The 16,922-nt window shown below is 41.0% G+C and overlaps 1 protein-coding gene across 1 annotated transcript in view; it reads left to right on the top strand.

Annotated features, from left to right (window-relative positions):
• LOC139199573 (alpha-2-macroglobulin-like) overlaps positions 1-13,098 on the top strand; it is a 286,525-nt gene extending 273,427 nt beyond the window's left edge. Inside the window, exon 37 of the mRNA XM_070828623.1 lies at positions 12,865-13,098. Within this exon, the coding sequence (XP_070684724.1) occupies positions 12,865-13,098 (234 nt within the window). The remainder of the gene's footprint in view (positions 1-12,864) is intronic.
• Positions 13,099-16,922: the final 3,824 nt, after the last annotated feature.

Raw genomic sequence — 16,922 nt, 5'->3', positions numbered from 1 at the left:
TTGAAATAAACTGATGAAGCCACTAATCCTATAATTTGCCACTGGCTGGACCGGCATCTGTAACACTGAGTTCAGTTACAGAGGAGCAAGACAGATAATCTATTACCCACCCCTCAATTTAAGATTAATCCCAGTCATTGAAGGATACAAACCACATTATAAAACATGTTTTACTTCTAGCTGTGTAGCATTTAAGTTATTTAAAGCCATATACAATCCTTCACAAACACACAGCAAGTGTCCAGAAGTACATTTGTATGGGACAATTGTCATTGCTATTCCCCACCTTTATTACAACATGACACAGGCTAATAGCTCATGTGAACATGACACAAAGAAATCCAAGGAGAGGGCTAGCTTGTGAAAGAAAAAATGGAAATCCCAGCTTCACCAAAAGGTTATTTATGATGCTGAAGGGACCTGATCATCCCAACAACCAATGTGCTCCTCATTGAATTAGGTTTAATAAAAAGTGCAACGTTTTGTTTTAACATTGATGCATTGATGACAGAGAAGGAGCAATCGAATCAGTGTGAAAAGTAGCAGAATATTCCGGGATCTTTTACGCTATCGCCATGAATGAGTTTAAAATGAATCAAACACACACACACACACACACACACACACACACACACAACCACACCAAAATCTAGTCCAAGCATGATTCAAAACAAACCCACAGACCAACAAGGTTTTTCTCTTGACTCAAGGAAGGAAATTATTAAAGGAAAATACAAGATTAGATGTAATCCACAGGATAAAGTTAGTATTCTAAAACCTAATAATGAAATATAAGAATATAACATATAACAAATGATAATAGTAAAATGTGAATACCGCTAATACAAATTAAAAACCAATGGTCACCGGTGTAATATAATTTTATAATAATACTTATACTGATTTTCTGATACTTACTCTTGGTAACAAGAACAAGTTAAAGTGTTTTAAGTGATTATTTTCATGTTAAGAAAAAAAAATTAGTTAAATTACCCATTTCTTAAGACAGTAAGACATCAGTTTTTGCACTTAAAGATTTTCAATAAAATCTTATATTTCATTGGTGGTTATTTGTTTGTTTTATTTTAGTTTGACTTTTTCTGAAATTCTCAGCCACTCTTCTCCCCTTCACAGTCAAAACAATTCACAGAATGAATGGAATCATTGAATAGAACATTTGATGCAATCTCTCACAAAAAGGTTACATGCAAAGTTTGTGCTGTTGACCATGCACAAGGAAACCACCATCCCAATCTGACAATCTACAGTTATGCAGTAAGTTAAGTGTGGCTAAAGGGTTAGATGGATGAACTAATGAAGGCATGGAGCAATCTGCATGACCTGTACATGGAGCTTCATGTAAGTTTAACCTGGAAGATTGTCATATCATTCATTATGTTCACTCTCACTCACTCTCTTTCCGCTTCTCCTCATCAGTTGATTGTGGGCATGTTTTCATTAATGCACTTGAAAAAATCTAATTCTCGCCCTTAAAGGCCAATCAACACCCAGCTGTCAAAGTTTACAATCGTATCTCTCTCTCTGCCCTGTCAGCTGTCATTTTAGGCAAATTGATGCAACCCTCCTGCACACCGAGCTCCTCCAGTTACCATCACATTCCACAGTTACCTCCTCATTCAGCAGCCATAGGACCCTCCACTGTGTTCAACAGAAGCTTGCTCTTCTTCATTCAGTTCTCAGCTTCATCACCACCACCACTGTTTAAACTCCACCGGGGGACTATACTATCATTTCATTCATCTTTACTTTATTTATATATTTTCATATGTCATTTTAATGGGCTCATACTAGTAGTGAGTTCAGCCTGAAGTTTTTATTTGAACAAACACCTTAAGTTAACCGTGCAACCATTTAAAATGTAGAAAGTCCACAGAGAAAGGAATTAAATTTAGTCCCTGTTCTCTCCAGCCAAAACACATTAAAGTTCCTGACTTCTTCAAAAGCTGTTTAAGGGTTTTTAAGGGTTTTTGATGCAGTGATGAAGTCAGTCTGCACATCATGTGTTCATGTTGTTGAATGTTCCACTGTTTGAGGGCCACTGGGGGGGGTGGAGCATGGATGTGCACATGTGTGAGGACTACACACAAAACATTCAAAAAGGAATACAATACAATAGTCCCAATACCCAATGGTTCCTCTTCACCTTGGCAGGATTTAATGGAGAGCTGTCCAAACGCAACACTGGTGAGTCAATAAATAGATTGGCATGCATCAATGGGAGTTTGTGCCCTTATTTACACATCTTCCTAATCAAAAACAAGAAAGAAGAGACGGAGGAGGGAGGAGAAAAGACAGTTAAGCTCTTTAGAAGCAGGACCCCTTGTAAAGTAAATGAGAGTGGACGTAGAAATCGATTGAGGCAGCAAGCCATCTCACTACATTGTAATGAGCAGAGTGAAATACATTTAGCAGGCTGATGGGCTCGGAGAGAAACACCCAAGGTGAGCGATGAGGGGGAGGAGGAGAAGGGCAGGAAAAAGCTTGTTGTGATGGAGTGGCTCAGACTTGTTAGAAAGAAAAGAAGCATTGAGGGGATTTAACAGAGTCAATGTCTTGTGCGTGTCTGCATTATTAGAGAGAACTCAAGACAGACTGTGGCTGAGGTTGAGGAAACGTACTGTATGCCAGCATATTGTGTTAAATAGTTCTTTTACCCAAACAAATACAAAAGAGAAAATAGAACAAATGTGCACTAATGGACTTTTGTGTTGTTCTAGAGATCATGGACTAATGACATTTTGTACTTTAATATGAGGGACTTGTTGGTACAGTATGTGGCTCTCTAACTGGATGAGCACCAGGAAACGACATCCTTGCAAAGAATACAGTGAAAATGCAAAGAAGAAATCACTACATCACTTATTGGCCCTATGAGAATGATACTTGGCCTGATTCATTAGGTCCACTGAATGAGGAGCCCAGTCAGCTAAGGGAGCAGGTATGGCTAACATGGCTAACTAATGCAGCCAGGACTTCACCTGAACAAACCATTATGTATTCCACATTTCTCAGCTATAGGCCGCTTCTGCAATTATGGGTTGGTTTTATCTTCCCTGGTTTGGTTTTTGTGTTGTACCAGTACAGTGCTTTTCTTGTGGTGAATCTCACAATCCAACAGAGCTGTCTGAAAACAATTTGCCACTAAAGCAACCTTATATTTGGCATTATGCTGGAAACAGAGTCAACATTAAAAAAACAAACAAACTAAAGCACAGCACAGGCTCTCTTAGGATCAAACATCCTTTTGTCATGCATCAATATGAAGGGCACCCAAGAGATTACTCCTCTTCACATCATCTGCAAGTTCACCAACAATCCCAATGTACCATTGGGCATACACGTATTATTCACTATACTGCTGCAGCAAGTTCTTTTGCATCTGCCACTAAAAAGCCATTATCACTGTCATCATCATCATCATCATCATCATTTTCATATTCTGAATATATCAGAATGTCCACATTTTTACACATACAATTTACACATACAGCAAAAATCAAAACAATTCTTTTCTTTTCGGCTGGTTCTCACAGACACTGTCCTCTTTCTAACTAGCTGTGTCCATCAGAACTGCCCTCCTTCCCATTTGACAGAAAGGCTAATGGAATGCCATATGGGCCTGGATTTTGAGCACCATGTACGATGACACCTCTATATTCGTAATCATAATAACAAATACACACACACACACACACACACACACACACACACACAGTAGTAGCAGGTTGTGGATGTGAAGCAAGCGAAGTCCAATTTCACCCCTCTCTCTTCCTATCTCACTCTTTTTCCTCTCCTGCAATAACACACTAATGTGATTACACTGGCATCAAAACAATTTGGGCTTTAATTACACAAGACACATCAAGGCGAAAACCATGAGAGACTTTTCTCAAAGAAATCAATTGGCATGACCGATGAAGTAAGGAGGGGAGGTGGAGAGACAAACACCAGAAAGACAGAGAGGTAAACAGAGAGGAAACAAAGAAAGATAGAGGCGGTTGAGAGATTGAAAAAAATAAGACAGACAGAAAGAGAGAGCCTTTCTAATTAGGTGATGGCAATGCTCTCAGACAGCTGTAATAGCAATCTATGTGTGACAGATGAGACATTGGAGACTGTGGACGGTGTTATCGCTGAGCTTCTGTGGCTATACGGCTCTCCCTCAGCACGTTCTCACTTCTGAGTATCAGCTGTGCAGTTGCTGATTACCGGCGCTGTATCTGGATTTTAAGTGGAGCTCTCGCAGGAGACATGAACAAATGTATAGTTGATTACACTCTTCTTACCTGAAATGATCGAGCGGGGGGTCGTAAGAGTTCTCACAATGTAAATACATCTCTCTCTGGTGCATACCAAGCACCGCAGAGGATCAGGAAACAATCAATAAATTAATAGTAACTAGTTCTACCACATGTGTTAACAAAAGACTAAATCAAGTAAAATAGAAATGCAGTTGGTCTTTTCCAAGCCCCTTTCAGAATACTTAACATCGCCGGCCTCATGTCTGTTAAAGTACTGCTTTTTGTCACATAGAGATAGTGAATTGTATGTTAACAGTCCTTATGGCTTCAATTTGAAATGACAGGACACAAAATGTGATGCATGCTTGCACAATGTTTGGCGTCTGGTGCATGAGAGGGAGCAGAGAGGAAGAGAGAGGACAATGTTGAGTAAAACAGTTGTGTTTGTTCGCTTACACTTCTTGTTTATTTCAGTGAACTTTGTAAAGCACTGTGAGACAACTCTGTTGTGATATTGGGCTATACAAAATAAATTGAATTGAATTGAATTGACAACGAGGAAGAACACTTTTTCTTTCTGCTCTCTCTCTGCAACGCTGACAGATTTTAAAACACATGTTGCCATTGAAGCCGTAATGACAATCATGAGGCTGACCACCACTTGTAACAGTGAAATTACCAATCCATTTTCACACCAATTTCATCATCGGATGTAACTTGATAGTAAATGCTGCTGTCAGTTTTATCATATCTAACAGTGCACAAGCACTGAATGACTTGTTAAATTCCTATTTGCTCACATTCTGTATGAAAAGACTTTTACTGGATATCAATTTATTAATCCAAGCAGCTGGCAGTAATGGGAATTGGAAATACATGACTGTTGGTCAGATTACTATTGTAAGAGTTTTTTTTTAACCTCTTCTGCTCCAGTGCTGGGCGCCATGAGGGGGGGACAAATGGTTTTCATAGACTGATCTGATATGAAAGGATCAATTTCCTCAGCATCTTTAGATTGGCTTTTTCACAGAGTTTAATTTATCTAATTGATTTTGTGTGCATGAGACGATGACTGACATAAGTGCATTACAGTGATCTCACAAGGCAGTGAAAGATGTTTATTTCCAGTAATCTCTCTCACTCTCTCTCTCTGCTTGTTTCAGCTTCTGCTGCTGCAGTTTTCACATTTATTTGACGACGTTATTTTCACCTGGCTTTGTATCATTACAATCTTGGCCATGTTGTCTGCACCAAGGGCTCCCTGGGTGGCACGAAAGAGGTCATCTAGCAGACACTTGCTGGCTTTACAGCTATTGTTTGATTAAATAACTGACTTGACGATAAAATGATGTTAGTTATTTTACTGTTAAGTTACCAATTCAATTGTACAACAGCCCAAGAGCCAAAAATTGTCTGCTAGTGACTTGTTATACATCACCCGGAGGATGAGAACGGGAACCTTTGGGAAGCTCTCTGTGCAGATGACACAGTGAAATGATCATTGATGACTTGATCATTGATCATTTATATAAACTACCACCGTTGTAATGACACAAAGCTCCTTGAAAATTAGCAAAGTATCTCTAACTGTCTTATATTGCAGCAGTTTCGGAAGGCACTAATAAAGGATATTGATCTTTTGATAGCGGTGTCAGATCAAGAATGACTAATTTTGGTAATGACAAACTATTTTGTTGTTTAGTCTGCAGGCCTTGGAGGATTGTTGGACTAGTTATGTTATGTGCATCATTAATTAATGTGATTTCTTCAATCAGCAGCAAAATTACTATCATAATCAATGGTCAAAAACAAAGTCAAAGGTGTATTAACACAGAATTTAACGTTGAACATTATAAAAAGTAATTTGCATGCATGTTACCAACTGTAAATATCAGCCAAATCACAAGAATCAAGAGTTCGTCCCCTGACATAATGTGAGTACATTCATGCACATGTCGCTGTCATGGAAGATCACATCAGCATTTCTTGCTGTATGTATGTGAGCTCACTGTGTGTCCTTACTGCTGAGTCTCACACCTACAGCACAGCTCAGTTCCGGTGTGGAATCTCTGTCCACATTAATTTATGTAGGTCACCTACACTCAGTGGCCCATCAATTTCATTGTCCTACTTAGCTACATGTTTGGCGCACTGGGTGGGTGGGTCGTACCACTATGTTTCCCCTCTTCCATCTCTCTCTCTCATGCAACTGCAATAAACAACCCTAAGGAGGGTGAAATTAAATTAGAGCAGTAAGCAGGAACTGCATACTGTATGAAAATTAAAAATAATGCAGTAAAAACAAGCCTTCTATCTAATTTTCCAAAACCCTTCAAAAGTGTAAAGCTGCAGGAGTCAGAAACCTGGAAAAGGCAACAAAAAAAAGCCAGAATTTGGAAAATGCCTCTCTCTCCTCTCTCTGACCTGAACCCCTCCCACCAGACAAGCACAGGCATATGCACACACCTCATTCAATCATCACTACTGTCATTATGATCCTAATAGACCTTTTTCACTGAGGACATTTTGACTTGTCGCAATAGGAATGAAGGGCTAGATTCCATTTAGCTGTGTTAGTTTCTGGGTGCTGGCAGTGTGCATGCTGGTTTATTGTAATGACTTACTGGGTCAGAGCCATTGTTAGTAATATTAGTAGTAGCACCTGTGATTTTCCTAATAAGACAAGTCAAAATGTTTGCTGTGGAAAAGGCTCATGCTGTTACACTGTATAGCAGCAGCTGAAACTTACCGTCCCGTTTTCTATGCAAGTGTGGATCTGTAAAGCCCTTGGAGATGATCTGCTGTGATTCGAGACTTTAACGTTAGCTAGTGTTAGCTACATAAACATGAGCTGGAATTAGCCGCAGCCGCAGAAGGCTAAACTGTAAGCAACATTCAACATAGCCCCTCGTCACCAACTTTCACGGTAAACGAATGGGCACAAAATTCCAAACCTGTGCAACACAATTACAATTAAATTAAGTTAGCAGCTTCAGTCATCATGATTGTGATCCCGGTGCCGCTACCTAATGTTACACAAACATGAACCTGAAAGCCACAGCCTTTGGCTAATGTTACAGTTAGCACGAGGCTAAACTATTAGCAACATTGCCTGCTTTCATTGTAAATCTGCATACACAACATACAGATGCATTTTAATAGGTCTTACAATACATCCATTACACAACCTAACAAACCATCTCGACACATTTTCTAAACAGTCTTTGGTTTTCAGAGGGCAATGAAGTTAGCAGCTTCATCGCTCTCTCCTTTTCAGAAACACTTTGCAGATACTGACATATATTTTATTGCCTTTAACGTGAGCCTCTCTTTTAGAATCTCTGTTTGATTTGTCTTTCTTTGTTTGGGTTGCTTAGCAGTGCAGACAGATCCTGCCAACGTTGAATACATCTCTCTCTGAGACGACCCGTCACAGGCTACGTTTTCTAAAGGATGAAAATAGAGCCAAGAGGAGGTGTAGAAGTCAAGTTTTCTCTCAGACCACTTGAATTACAACGTGCTGACAGTTTATTGAGGATTTTTTGCCCAAACACAAAAAAATCGCAGAGTTAAGCAAGTCGGAACTCACAGTGAAATGTTTGTATAAATAAATCAGCTTAACACTAAGACATGCCATGCAAATGATAGCATGTCATTGAGCTGATACAACATCTGTGGGCTACAATGTTACAGTTTTGAAAAAGAAGGAAAAAGTGTGGAAACAAAGTCAGCGAGTGAAGTGACAAGCAAGTCTTGAGTACAAATCATGGTGGATAATCACAAATCAGTGGGTTTTACTATCAGCACAACAAATGCCAAATACAAATGCAATCATTACACCTTCAAAGCTGAGTCACAGAACAGTCGTACATCTTAACACAGCAACCCCCCCCCCCATCCACCACTGATGATGTGGTTGTCAGCATGTGGTGTTTTGATGTGCCTCATACAGTATGTCCATTTTGCAACTAATTGTACAGGTAAATCAAAATAGCAAGACTGGAGTACAGGATGTCCCCGTCTGAATGTAATTAGGCCATAAACTGCAGCTGAGTCTAGAACTGCAGGTGGCTGGGTCAGATCACATGTGTAGCCAAAACCTCGCAATATGGCTCGTATCAAGTAAGGATAAAATGCATTCTCAAATGATGCTCATACACCTGCTATTTCTTCATGTATTTTTAAATGGTCTGGACTGGAACCACAGTTGTTTTTGCTTTCATGCTATCAAAGCCACTGGCAGTTCAGTAGGTCTGTAGCCAGATTATCACTCTGCCCTGTCTCTTTTTGGTTGTTTGGGAAAAGCATCACAGAGCTTAATGTGTCTGGAGTTCTTTTAGTGGGCTGCAGTGGGGTGTGTCTTTGTGCAGGTTTTGTTATAGAACAGAAACACAACACAAATGATTTCCATATGTATCAGACACTGTGCGTTTCACAGTTGTTGAGTTCATTTAAAATTAAGAGCAACATAATAACTCTGTGTGAAAGTACTGAATGTAAGAGTGTACATTATTATGAAACCATTGCTGCACATCACAAGTCATTTAATGAGTCTGAATTTATGCCAATTAGCAAATATGCAAAATGATAGCTTGGCACACACAGACATGCCATGTCTCAGTTCGCCTTTCTTCTGTTCAGTTTTGTTCTGTCATTTTCTAATAATGGCATGTTGGCTGTGGCTCAGGAGGTACGAGGGGGTTTCCCACTGATTGCAGGGTTGTCAGTTTGATCACCAGCTCCTCCTATTCACATGCTGAAGTGGCAAGACACTGAACCCAAATTGGCTAAATTGGTAGCTTTCTGCCATCGGTGTCAATGAGTGAATAAAACTACTTAAATGGATTCAGAAATAATGCTTTCCATGGAAAGATGCGTGTGTGTGGGGTGGATAGCAACAGGTGGTATTCAAGACCATTGTTCTACCTAACAAATCCATCTGAGGTGGCCTTTGTCCAAAATGCACGTCATCAACAAGCTCTCAAAAAGATTCTGTAAAAAGCAGCTACCAGCAGCCATGAGAATACCCTGGGTTCAGGCAGAAATTGGAAGCGCTGCCAATTGGCCCAATGCACTGCCAGCTTCCTTTCAGCACCCATGTTAGCCAGTTGGGCTGTACAGACAGAAATCGATCTGCAGCAATTGTCTCGCCATTTGATTTGTTTTCTACGCTCACCACAAGCAAGAAAAAAAAACACTGATTATCTATTTGAAATGATATAAATTGCCTATATGATATAAATGATCTGGTTCTGATAAATGATAAAATCTACATCTCTTGCTTGCCAACTCTTTTGATTTTCATGCCCCCCTCCCCACTGTTCAGTTCTGCTCAATTTTTCAATCAAATCAAACTTTATTGTCATTTAGCTGTACATACAACAGTAGTGCAGGCAAAATGAGACAGCATTTCTCTCTGATCCAAGAAAGTAAAACAAAAAAACACACACCTATGCAAGCACACATGCACTCAACGTATGAAATTTCAAAGTATGTCTGTCAGTCCATTATATTTATTAGAAATATTATCTCAGCTGTTAATGACACACAAGCAAACAGACAGACAGAGACAGAAAAAGAAGGTCAGCTTGAGGTATGATTAGAAAAGAGTAGAAGAGCAGATTTGCTTGTTGACCAGTGTGCAGCACTGCATTTCTGGTGTGAACAGTCAGACCGAGAATTGATATATGGCACTTTGCAGAGCTTCTGCCTCCTGTCTGAACCTGCCATAATGCAACTGAGATGACAATAAACAAACTGGGACTGACTGGTGGAGCAGTGAAGGAGATGCACTTGAGACTTAAAGCCACCTCTTGTGGTTTGAGTGTTGTAAATAGAAAGTTTACTTCTTGTAAGGTGAATGTTTCTTTCAGTTAGACCCCACAAGGTGGAGCTCCCTAGGCATCAGCTACACCTAGTGACCATCAGCTCTGGATGTTCCTCTATTTCTTCTTTAGCCAGACACATTACTACTTTGAAGATGTGAATAATCTGGAGTGACAAGGGTTTTTGGCAAGATGTCAATGGTGCTACAAAGTTAGTTTGTTTCCCCAAAATTTTTGCTAATATTGGCAGACCTTTGGAAAAGGAGACAAATTTGACCTGGATTGCAATGACAGCTGTATATTTACCTGTACATTTGGAATTTCATTTTGAGGCAAAAAAAGACAGAAGAGGGACAACAGAAAGCTATCTTTATGACTATAAAGGTGGAAAAGTCTACATTGTGCCAGATGGATAAGCCAGGAGGGATTTGCTGCAGATTTTAAGTGGTCATTTCACACCAAAGTCCTGTGTGAATAAGACATGCTGCAGGCTGACATCTGGTGGAGGCCCCTGTCTGGGAGGTCTTTAACTCCCACCTCTGGAAAAAGTTGGTGACATGGAATCCGAGTGGGCCATGTTCAAAGCCTCCATTGCAGAGGCGGCTGCTAGGAGCTGTGGCCAGAAGGTCGTTTGTGCTGGTCAAGGCAGCAACCTAAGAACCCGCTGTTATGGTCCGTTGTGGTGAAGAGGGAGCTGAGCCAGAAAGCAAAACTCTCGATTTACCAGTCGGTTTACGCTCCAACCCTCACCTGTGGTCATGACCTCTGGGTGATGTTGGGCCTCACCACACGGTGAAGACCATATGGTGAAGACCACATGTTTCTTTGTCTGTGGGACTATGGACTCCGTTCCTCAGTGTCCCCAAGTTTCACAGATAGGTGTGAAATCACCCCTGGACCCAGCTCCACAGCCACCATTGGCCAGAGTGGGACACACGATTTTACGACCTCAGGCCAACAAAACCAAGTCACCCCCACTGAACTTTCTCTTTCTGGACACCTCTCCTGAAGAGGAGAGACCCCTCTCTCCTGATCTCCCACCCGAAGAGAGAGATCCTCTCTCTTCCAGCCCTGGACCCCGGAGGGTCAACTGAGCTAACTTCAGTGTTCTCTGCCTCAGTGTGGGCTGTACAAGAGCAGGCCTAACCATCCTTTCTTAACCTGGCACCTTTATCTACACACTCACACACACAGTTTACAACAGGCCTAGACTGAGGGACAAAGCTAAGCTAACAGCTACAGCACTTAGCTTTCTTTGTTTCCTCTGCCCCACACCCCAGGGGGTCTGGATATCACCATTTGGGCTCTCCCCCACCTTTGTGGCCTCCTATCTCACATTCCTCAGCCTATTCACACACACACACACACACACACACACACACACACACACACACACACTCTCCCTATGGTTTGTTAGTTAGTCACACTTTGTTAGATTGTTAGACTGTCTTCTTTAATGTTCAAGACACACTGTACAAGAGTGAATACTGTCAACCTCTACACTGTCAAGAACTCCAAAATCCTAGCTAGCTAGCTATCAATGTGGTAATTTTGGTAGTAATTATTAAATCAATTATAAAACATAATTCCAAATTGATAGTTTAGTATTTTTATGAGACTAAATCAATTAAAACGGCTATCTTTTCCACATCTCATCTGTTCAAACTCTCCTACTCCCTCTGATCATTTTGCACTGTTTCTGTATATTATTGTTTGTTTTTATACCTGTTTTTATACCCATTTTTACCTGTTGTAATGCACTTTTTATTTGTATTTTGTACGACGACCTTGAGAGCCTTGAAAGGCGCCCTTAAATAAAATGTATTGTTATTATTATTACATCGAAAAGGAGCCAGTTGAGGTAGTTTGGGCATCTGGTCAGGATGCCTCCTGGGCGCCTCCCTTTGGTTTACCAAGCACCTCCTCCCACTGGGAGGAGGCCCTGAAGCAGACCCAGAATTTGCTGGAGGGATTATATATCTCATCTGGCCAGGTAACACCTTGGGATCCTCCAGGAGGAGCTGGAAAGGGTTGCTATTTCCTTATCTTTCTTTTGCTGGAGGTGTCTTTTTCTTGTACAAACCAAATAGCATCCACCAGTTTTATTGCAATATAATGTACTCATCTAAAATTATTTGTAATTAGCAAAAAATAGTAATAGTAAAATGTAAAATGTTTGGCCTGCTGCAATTTGGTCACCTTCTCTTGACTGATTCTTCAGGCCTCTTCAGGGACATTTACATTTGTTTTCCTTTGTAATGCACTCCCTTTACCAGGGAGAACTCATTTCAATTTCAAAGCCAACATCTGTGACAGGAAAGTGAGTTTAAACTGCTGTAGTTAATCCTCTACCAAGGGAGATGATGCATGGGAGCTACAAGAAAAAAGGAAAGGGAGATAAGAAAGATAGAGTGCACGCGAATGTTTTGGAAAAGTAAGTATAACAAGAATAAAATACTACTTATGGACGTAATGACATACAGTGAAATTCAGCAGTAACAAAGGCTTGTACAGATCAAGGTCATGTTTCTGTGAAGGAATAGGTATCCTAATGGCTTCAAACTTTGCAAAGTGAGGGTTGCAAGCTGATACAGTAATTTGTTACATTCCTGCCTTGGTTATTTTGTTTCAAAGATCAGATAAGAGATTTTGTTTCCTTGTGTTTCCACACTAAAATAATGAGGTTTTCAATGTTTAAGAGCTACTCCTATAGTATTTTAGCTTGCTGACATATGTATATATATAATAAGAGGCCAGATGTGGTTTTATTGTCACAGGAGAAGAAGAAGATCATCCTGATTGGGCTGACGGCCCCGTGGGAGGACGGATGTGAGGAAGCCTATGAGAGGAAAGCCACCAAGTACCAGGGCTTGGTCAACCAGTGCCGGGACAAAGGTTGGCAGGCCTGGCTATTCCCAGTGGAGGTTGGCTGCAGAGGTTTAACATGTGACCAGTGGAAATCTGAGATTTTTGGTTCCACTCCTCATGTCTTTGTGAGAGAGAAAGGGTGAATGGATGGTTTCTACATGTGTGGTTCCCACCATTAAATATGGAGGAGCAGGTGTGATGATGTGGATGTTCTTTGCTGGTGACACTGTTGGTGATTTATTCAAAATTCAAGGCACACTTAACCAGCACGGCTACCAAAGTATTCTGCAGCGACATGCTGGAGAACCATTCCAGATGACTACCTCATGAAGCTGATCGAGAGAATGCCAAGAGTGTGCAAAGCTGTCATCAGAGCAAAAGGTGGCTACCTTGAAGAATCTAAAATATAAAACCTTTGCACATAAAATGTAATGTTGCCTAATACCAGTATCAGACTACAAGATAATGTGTTTTTCTGTGACTTCACTGAGACATGACAGAGTACACATTGGACCCCTGAGTCACAAGAGCTTATTGATAGTAAAGTGGTGACTGATTTCACCATTTCACCTTACAGAACCTAAAACCAAGGTTGACCCTGTACTAAATCACAGTTTTATAAATGAAAGTATAGCTGGAACCATACATGATTACTGGGTGATGAACCTGGGCTCTGTCTTTTTCATGTCATTCAGTGAAAAGCAACTGAGTTTGTAGGTGAGCAGTATGTGTAGATGGTGAAGTCAACACCCACCGTGTGCATTTTGAATAAATCTTCCAATACAGTAGTTCAGTGGCTAGAGGTTCACTTTCATGTTTACAGGGGTGTGGTTAAGAGAGCTCGGTGGTCCTATTGGTCAGTGTCATTGAACACTTTGTAGAATTTGTCAAAATACTGTGGGAAGGGAATAAAATCTCCCTTTGTAGTCTTTTTTATTGGGACATGATAAGGCATCCCAGTCAGCATTTGTCTCATCTCATGAGCTCACTTTCTGTTATTAAATTAAGTCTAGAAAAAAAACAACCCAAATCCCCATCAGATATATACCAATCAAGGAGCATTTAGGTGAGAATGTCCTCTCAACACACTCACATCCTGTTAACTATTAAAACTACAACTACTCAACTTGAAATAATTTCTGTCTCAAGTCAAGTCATCCATGGCCAAGTCAGACCTCAGTGAAAAATCCAAAATGGTCAAAGAAGTCAAAGATTGTGAGATGGTTTTGTCAGGACAAAGACAAAAGCTATTGTATATATCAGGACTGTGTGGATATCCTTTGCAAAGATTCCTTGGTTTTGGTTCCTTCAGTCTTTGGTTATTTTTTTATTTTATTTTTTTTTAAGTTACAGTATCTTTGTGTTATGCTCTTGTAGTTAAATGTACACAGGTCTGTTGCTGGTATGACACACTGGTTAGAAATCTATATAGCTCCTATTAGATGGTAAATGGACTGTACTTGTATGGCACCTTTCTAGTCTTTTTGACCACTCAAAGTGCTTTAATATCACATTCATCACGAACATCGGCACACCTCAGGGGTGTGTCCTCAGCCCCATCCTCTACACCCTGTTCACCCACGACTGTGTAGCCTCCCACAAGGACAACACCATCCTGAAGCCTACAGGAGGGAGGTGGACACTCTGGTGACATGGTGTGAGGACAACAACCTCACCCTCAACACGGACAAAACTAAGGAGATGATAGTGGACATGAGGAAGGAGAGGACCCCTCATCAGCCACTGCTCTTCCGAGGTCAGGAAGTGGAGAGGGTGAGCACCTTCAAATATCTGGGGGTCCACATCAACGAAGACCTCAGCTGGACACTGAACACCACACAGCTGGTGAAGAAGGCCCAGCAGCGGCTGTACGTCCTGAGAAGGCTGAGGAGGTTTGGCATGTCGTCAAAAATCGTCACCAACTTCTACAGCTGCGTTGTTGAGTCTATCTTGACCGGCTGCATCACTGTGTGGTACGGCAGCACCACCATCATGGACCGCAAACGCCTGCAGAGTGTGGTGAAGGCCGCGTCCAAGATCACCAGGACTCCCCTGCCCTCTCTGCAGAGCATCTACAGACGCAGAGTCCACCGGAGGGCTGCCTCCATCATCAAGGACCCCACCCACCCCCAACACAAAGTGTTCACTCTCCTCCCCTCAGGCCGGAGGTACAGGAGTCTGAAGTGCAGGACATCCAGAAACTCCTTCTTTCCCTCCGCCATCAGGCTCCTTCAGTCAACAACACCAAACTACCTCTAATCTGCACATTCACTTTGCTTTATGTTAATAAAATTGCACATTTTGTAAATATATGTATGTAGCAATAGTAGTTTATATTTTATATTTTATCCTCTCCTTTTTTTTACTCTTTTAAACTCTTTGGCATTCAGTGTGGATGGCAAAGTAAGATTTTCATTGTACAGGGAAACCTGTTTCTGCACTGTACACATGATAATAAACGCTTTGAATCTTGAATCTTGAATCTTCACATACACCCATTTACACACCATTCATACACTGATGCCAAAGTTGCCATCATACCCATTCACATGCATTCATACACCAATTCAGTGGTTCAGTGTCTTGCCCAAGAACATCAATTGGTGAACAACCCGCTCTACCTCTGAGCCACAGCCCAGAACCACAACCCAGAGATAAAGGAGGCAGGGGACGAAGATTCCTAAATCACATGAGGTACCTAGGTAATTTTCATCTAATACCAATAGGTTATTAAATTCATTGTCAGAAACTGCAATAAACCACTGGTGAAGATTCATTATTGAGCTAAGGCCTCATACTGTGTAAATGCCCCTGTGACTGGGAGGATTAATCAAAGGTGTAAGGCCTACTAGTTAAATGATATCAAAATACATATTTTGCATATGAGTTCATATGAATAGCAAACACTAATTTTTTACATGAGTGCTTGAAATGGTCTATTGTTTACGAAAGGTCATTGGCTGACATTTTTATAATTTGATTTGTGCTTTGTCAAAAAGTCAAAAAGCATTCCACTAGGGACTGGGTTAAACACATCATACATACTGCCCCCACATTGCAAAATCAAACTAGTTAATCAAAGAGGCTTTACAAATCTGAGTTGAAACACAAACACAAAAAGTACTACTATATACGAGATTACCTCTCGCCTCCCCATCTCTCACTATCCAGTCTGATCTGAAATTAAAGGCTCTACATTACTACTACAAATAGCTTGACAGCCATCACTAAAATGCAGTGGTGGGCCGTCAGGGCCAGCAAGGCCTTCTCTGCTGGCCTAAACTCAGAATCACTGATTTACGTTTTAATATTTTCCCATTAATCTTTTTAGATTATTCCTAATAGTCTATGCTCTTCATTTCATAGCGTGTCTCTGTGTCTCTGGGCTGGGGTGCTTCCAGCAGTGTATGTCTATATTAGAGCTTTTATCCAATCATATTTCGGCCATCATGTGTTGCCAGGGTCAAAGAAATCTGCCCTGAGGCCTTCAGAATCAAAAGTGCAGGCGCCCGTAGCTTAAAATACATTGCAATGAAACTGTTGCTTTAACCAATCAGATTTCGAGTTGGTGACCCCAGGGCCTTCTAGCAGGCATACGATGACGTTAGTATTTTCACGTCCTCTGATTGGATGGTCAGAGAGCTTAGCCAAAGCTAGCGATTCTTATCTGTAGCGACCTGCACAAGCTAAAACTTTATCATAATCGTAAGTATTAACAGCAGTTTTTTTTAACCCACAATGGCTGACGGAGGAGAAGATGTTAATTTGGTCACAGATCTACTTAGAAATCCATTTTCAAGGCGGACTTTCCAAGAAAAGCTGGACATTTCGAGGAAATGCCTGCCCACCCTGTCCCATCCGGGAAAAGGGTTTGTCCGCCACTTTCAGGTCAGCAACTACGAGCGATACCTTTGGCTTACAGGCTCAGAGGAGCAAATTGTGTTGCTGAGAATGCCTGGTATTGGTA

This window comes from Pempheris klunzingeri, chromosome 4 (genome assembly GCF_042242105.1).
Source record: "Pempheris klunzingeri isolate RE-2024b chromosome 4, fPemKlu1.hap1, whole genome shotgun sequence".
Lineage (NCBI taxonomy): Eukaryota > Metazoa > Chordata > Actinopteri > Acropomatiformes > Pempheridae > Pempheris > Pempheris klunzingeri.
The sequence above is the reverse complement of the archived record's forward strand: the minus strand, read 5'-3'. Positions and strand labels throughout refer to the sequence as shown.